Raw genomic sequence first — 4,616 nt, 5'->3', positions numbered from 1 at the left:
CGCACCTGCGCTGGCCTCCCCCCAAGCCCCGGGGGCAGCGGGCAGGCGGCTCTGGGAGATCAGAGGACTCGGAGGAGTCGGGCCTAGGGGGAGGGGGCGGGGAATTTCCCCCCACGCTTGCCCGGGCCTGCTACCCTCCCCCTCCCTCGCCAGGTGGGGGGCACCGCTGGGGGAATTCCACCGCACAGTGAAAGCACGGGAGAGCCTGGGCTGGGGTCCTAGGGAGGAGGGGGGGAGAGGAGGAAGAGAGAGGGCGGGCTGTGACCAGGGGCGCAGCTGCCTTCCTCCCCAGACACCAGCTGCCCCTGCCTGTCCGGGACCGATCGTCCACGATTCCAGTCTGTCTCGCGGGTGCGGGGGGCAGGGAGTGGCACTTCCTCCTTGGAGCCAGTAGCGTCGGGATCTGGGGAGGGAGAAGGTGTGCGAGTGAGCGCGACAATGAATGGGTGACCGAATGAGAGCACGCGTGTACATTTGAATAAGGGTGCTTGGGACCCACGGACTCCGTGCGGCCGCGGGAGCGGGTCTTGTATCTTCCCCTTTAGGGTCCTCTGCTAGCCCAGCCTGTCCCCCTCCACGTCCTCCCTTTAGAACCCGCACCCACCCTCGGAAGGAGAGGGGAGGGGCCGGGAGGCGTCTTCTGGGACGCTGGGGGTCCCGGGGGGCGGGCGTGGGAGGCGTCTGGACCTGCTGCCTGCGCTCCAGTCCCGGGCGGGGCTTCCCGTCCTCCCTCAGGGGGTAGGGAGGAACCCGAGGAGGGACGCGAAAGGGGCAGGAGCCGGCGCGTTAGAGACCTGGGCGAAGGAGAAGCGGAGAGCCAGGCACAGCGAGAAAGGTGGGTGTGGAGGCCGAGGCACCAGCCAGAGCAAAAAGAAGCAGAGACAGAGAACGCCTGCGGCCAGATATCCACGGAGAGACCCCAAGGGAGGGACCGGGCAGAGACACTTCCAAGGAGCAGAGACCTTGAGACACGAGGACCTCAGGGAGACATTTCCCCGCCAGAGACCGAGTGCGCCGTCCAGAGCGAGACAAGGACTGACAGTTGGAGGAAAACGTCCCCCAGGTCGCCGGGAGACCCCGGAGTTCGTCCGGGGGTGGGCCAGGGTGATCTCTATCCGGTTGGGGGCCATGGGGACACAGGCCCTGCAGGGTCTCTTCCTCCTTTTGCTCCCGCTTCTGCCGCTGCGCGGGGCCTCGGCAGTAAGCCTGTACAGTCCAGGTGAGTCAGGCACGGCGGCCAAGACATGGTCACCGCTCCCCCCTGGCCTCTTTGCCCAGGGCTGGGGCCCCGAAGCTGGGGAGGCGGCAGAGCAGGTGGCTGGAGCAATTGAGCAGCCCGAGGGCCCCCGCGGGGGCGGGCGCTGGGTGTGCTGCCTGGGGACCGAGGCGGGAGCTGGAGTCGGATGATGAGGATGTCCGGAGAAGGTCCCGACCTCCCCATGTCCCGCGGTTGCCGGGCAGGCTTGTCCGAGTGCTTCCAGGTGAATGGCGCCGACTACCGCGGTCACCAGAACCACACCGGTCCTCGAGGAGCTGGACGCCCGTGTCTTTTCTGGGACCAGACGCAGCAGCACAGCTACAGTAGCTCCAGCGACCCCCAGGGCCGCTGGGGGCTGGGCGCGCACAACTTCTGCCGGTGAGGGGCGTGGCCCGTGAGCAGTGGAGGCGGGACTCTGCTGCGGGAGGTGGCTTGACGCGGGGCCTCCGCGTGGGCGGAGCTGAGGTCTGCGCGGCCAACACACGGTCTGCGGGGACAAACTAGGGGCAGAGCCACCGCGAAGCGCATGGCCTCTCTTGTACTTGGGGAAGACTGGGCGCACAGTATTTTTTCACTAGAGGAGTCGGACTTAGGTGCCTTACTTCTGCAAAACTTCAGATCAGGAAGAGCACTCGAAGGGTTAGTGTGAGTGGGGTCTGGCCAGAGGAAGGCCCTGGGGTGATGGGTCAGACTCTTGCCTCTACGCTTGATGATGGGGAAATAGGAATTCAGAGCGACAGCTGCAGTCTGGAGCCACAGGGACAGAACAGGAGCCACTTCTCTGTTAATCCGCAAAGCTTAGGGCTCCACACTTCTACTTTTAAGATGGGTTCTGAGGGAGGGAAATGGCCAAGACCCACAGCAAAGTTCTCACGTAGGAGGTTAAGTCCTGGGCGCAGCCAAAGACCTGAAAACAGCCCTCAAGGGTCCTTTAATGACACCCCACCGTCATCTAAGAAGTTGACGTCCAGAAGCACGTTGAGAAAACAAGAATTTGTGTGATAACAGAAAGGAACATGGCCTCCAACATACACAGAGCCTTAGTGGGCACATTGCTCACAGGTGATGGGGCAGGGCCATGGCCTCCAACATACACAGAGCCTTAGTGGGCACATTGCTCACAGGTGATGGGGCAGGGCCGTGGGATCCTGACCACTACCCCCCACACCTGCAGGAACCCCGATGGTGATGTGCAGCCATGGTGCTATGTAGCTGAAACTGAGGAGGGCATCTACTGGCGCTATTGTGACATTCCCACATGTCACAGTGAGTGGGTCAGCTGGACAGAGGTGGGAGTTCTGAGGAACCTGGGTGGAGGGTCGCTTTCAGGGATGGTATTCTGACTCTGCTTTCTCCTCAGTGCCTGGCTACCTGGGATGCTTTGTAGACTCTGGTGCACCCCCAGCTCTCAGTGGTCCCAGTGGCACCTCCACGAAGCTCACTGTCCAGGTGTGCCTTCGCTTCTGCCGCATGAAGGGCTACCAGGTACTGCTGACAAGCCCAGACCAGTAACCCTGACTTTGACCTCAGGACCCCACTCAACTCCCAACACTCTGACGCCAAATCCTAATACTGGTTCTGAACCGCCAGCCTGATTCCTACTTCTGACCCCAGCACTCCACTCCTACCCCATCCCTGCCTTTGGGTTACTCAGTCTATGCTCCCAGCTGGCTGGTGTGGAGGCTGGTTATGCCTGCTTCTGTGGCTCTGAAAGCGACCTGGCCCGGGGACGCCTTGCTCCCGCTACGGACTGTGACCAGATCTGTTTTGGCCACCCGGGCCAGCTGTGTGGCGGTGATGGACGGCTAGGCATCTATGAAGGTTAGGTGTGGATATGGCTTCGAGGGTGGGGGACTTGGGTGAGGGGAAGAGACCAGGTGGGACCCGATGTGTCATGCCCTCATAGGGGCAGAATCTGGGAAAGGGGATCGCTAGGCTGGTGTCCCGGCCTGAGGAAGAACAGGGATTGAGGATTGGACCCCGAAAAGGGGACGGGGCTGAGCCTGGGAGTTGAGAGCCAGACCTGAAATGTATTGGTGGAAGGCGTGGACGGAAGGAGATTGGACAGGGCCTGGATTTGGGGCGGGGCCTCTTGAGTAAGTGGCCTGGGGTTAGGCCCAGCTGGGCTTTGCTACGAACTTTGGCGGGGAACTCCGAGCGGTAAAGGAAAAGCTACTGGCTTCAGGGTCCTGACAGTAATCCCTGCCTGCAGTGTCGGTGGGCTCCTGTCAGGGAAACTGGACTGCGCCTCAGGGTGTCATTTACTCGCCGGACTTTCCCGACGAGTATGGGCCAGATCGGAACTGCAGCTGGGTGCTGGGCCCGACCGGTGCCGCTTTGGAGCTCACCTTCCGCCTCTTTGAGCTGGCCGACCCGCGTGACCGGTTGGAGCTGCGCGACGCCGCCTCGGGCAGCCTGCTCCGCACCTTTGACGGCTCCCGCCCTCCTCCGCCTGGACCTCTGCGCCTGCGTGCAGCCGTGCTGTTGCTCACTTTCAGCAGCGATGCGCGCGGCCACGCGCAGGGCTTCGCGCTCACCTACCGCGGTGAGCTGGGTCCCGGTCTCCCTACCCCCGCCCTCTTACCCCCACCCCGCCTCACACTCCTCTCTGCAGGGCTGCAGGACGCTACAGAGGACCGCACGCCCCCCAAGGGCTCGGCCCAGACGCCCGCAGAACCCCCCGAGGGGGCCAACGTGAGCTGCAGCCCTAGGCCCGGAGCCCCACAGGCTGCGATGGGGGGTGAGGCGGGCATGAGAGGCGGGAGGGAATCAGGGAGTGGCCCTTCTGGGCCCTGTCCTCACTGCACCCGTGTGCCCGCAGCCCGGGTCTTCTCAACGGTGACGGCCGTCTCTGTGCTGCTGCTGCTGCTCCTGTCTCTGTTGCGTCTGCTGCGCCGACGGTGCGGGCGCTGGGGCAGGGCCTGAGGGCGGACCCCCGCACCAGGCGCTTGACACCTTGGTGCACCAGGGCACGGGAGCCCCGGTGGGGAGCTAGGGCCCCAGAGGGGAACTAAGAAGGGATTCCCAGGTTCTAGAGCGGGCAAGACCTTGGGTCCACACCTAGAGTTGAGCGTGGGGTCGCAGGCAGAGCAGGATGCTGGAGGTGGGATTGGGTCGGGGTCCAGCTGATGTCTGCTCCCTCTCTAGGAGCTGTGTTCTGGCTCCGGGAAAAGGGCCCCCGGCATTGGGACCTTCCCGGGGCGCCGGGAGAAGCTGGGCTGTGTGGTACCGCCGGCCCCAAGGGGTGGCGCTACCCTGTCCTCCTGGGGACCCCCAGGCAGAGGGTCCTGCCACCGGCTATCAGCCCCTGAGTGCCTCCAGCCAGAGCTCCTTACGCTCGCTCATCTCTGCTCTCTGA

At 63.9% G+C, this 4,616-nt stretch overlaps 1 protein-coding gene across 2 annotated transcripts; it reads left to right on the top strand.

Moving 5' to 3' along the window:
* Window positions 1–1,128: 1,128 nt before the first annotated feature.
* Window positions 1,129–4,616, top strand: Kremen2 (kringle containing transmembrane protein 2). Of its 2 annotated transcripts, none has more exons than XM_026385568.2 (9): window positions 1,129–1,219; window positions 1,462–1,636; window positions 2,433–2,524; window positions 2,619–2,743; window positions 3,043–3,079; window positions 3,471–3,803; window positions 3,873–3,998; window positions 4,080–4,158; window positions 4,406–4,616. In XM_026385568.2, exons 1-9 carry the CDS (start codon window positions 1,129–1,131, stop codon window positions 4,614–4,616), a joined length of 1,269 nt encoding a protein of 422 aa, XP_026241353.2. The 2 variants fall into 2 exon arrangements, with proteins under 2 accessions (XP_026241353.2, XP_026241352.2); XM_026385567.2 differs by having other exon boundaries at window positions 2,926–3,079.

This window comes from Urocitellus parryii, chromosome 9, assembly GCF_045843805.1.
Source record: "Urocitellus parryii isolate mUroPar1 chromosome 9, mUroPar1.hap1, whole genome shotgun sequence".
NCBI classification, from domain to species: Eukaryota; Metazoa; Chordata; class Mammalia; order Rodentia; family Sciuridae; genus Urocitellus; species Urocitellus parryii.
This window is presented reverse-complemented; position numbering and strand designations above follow the sequence as displayed.

Coding starts and splice junctions, on each gene's coding strand:
- Kremen2 (XM_026385567.2), top strand. CDS start 1,129: ATGGGGACACAGGCCCTGCAGGGTCTCTTCCTCCTTTTGCTCCCGCTT. Junction 2,744..2,925: donor GCCGCATGAAGGGCTACCAG/GTACTGCTGACA, acceptor CTATGCTCCCAG/CTGGCTGGTGTGGAGGCTGG. Junction 3,999..4,079: donor CCCACAGGCTGCGATGGGGG/GTGAGGCGGGCA, acceptor GTGTGCCCGCAG/CCCGGGTCTTCTCAACGGTG.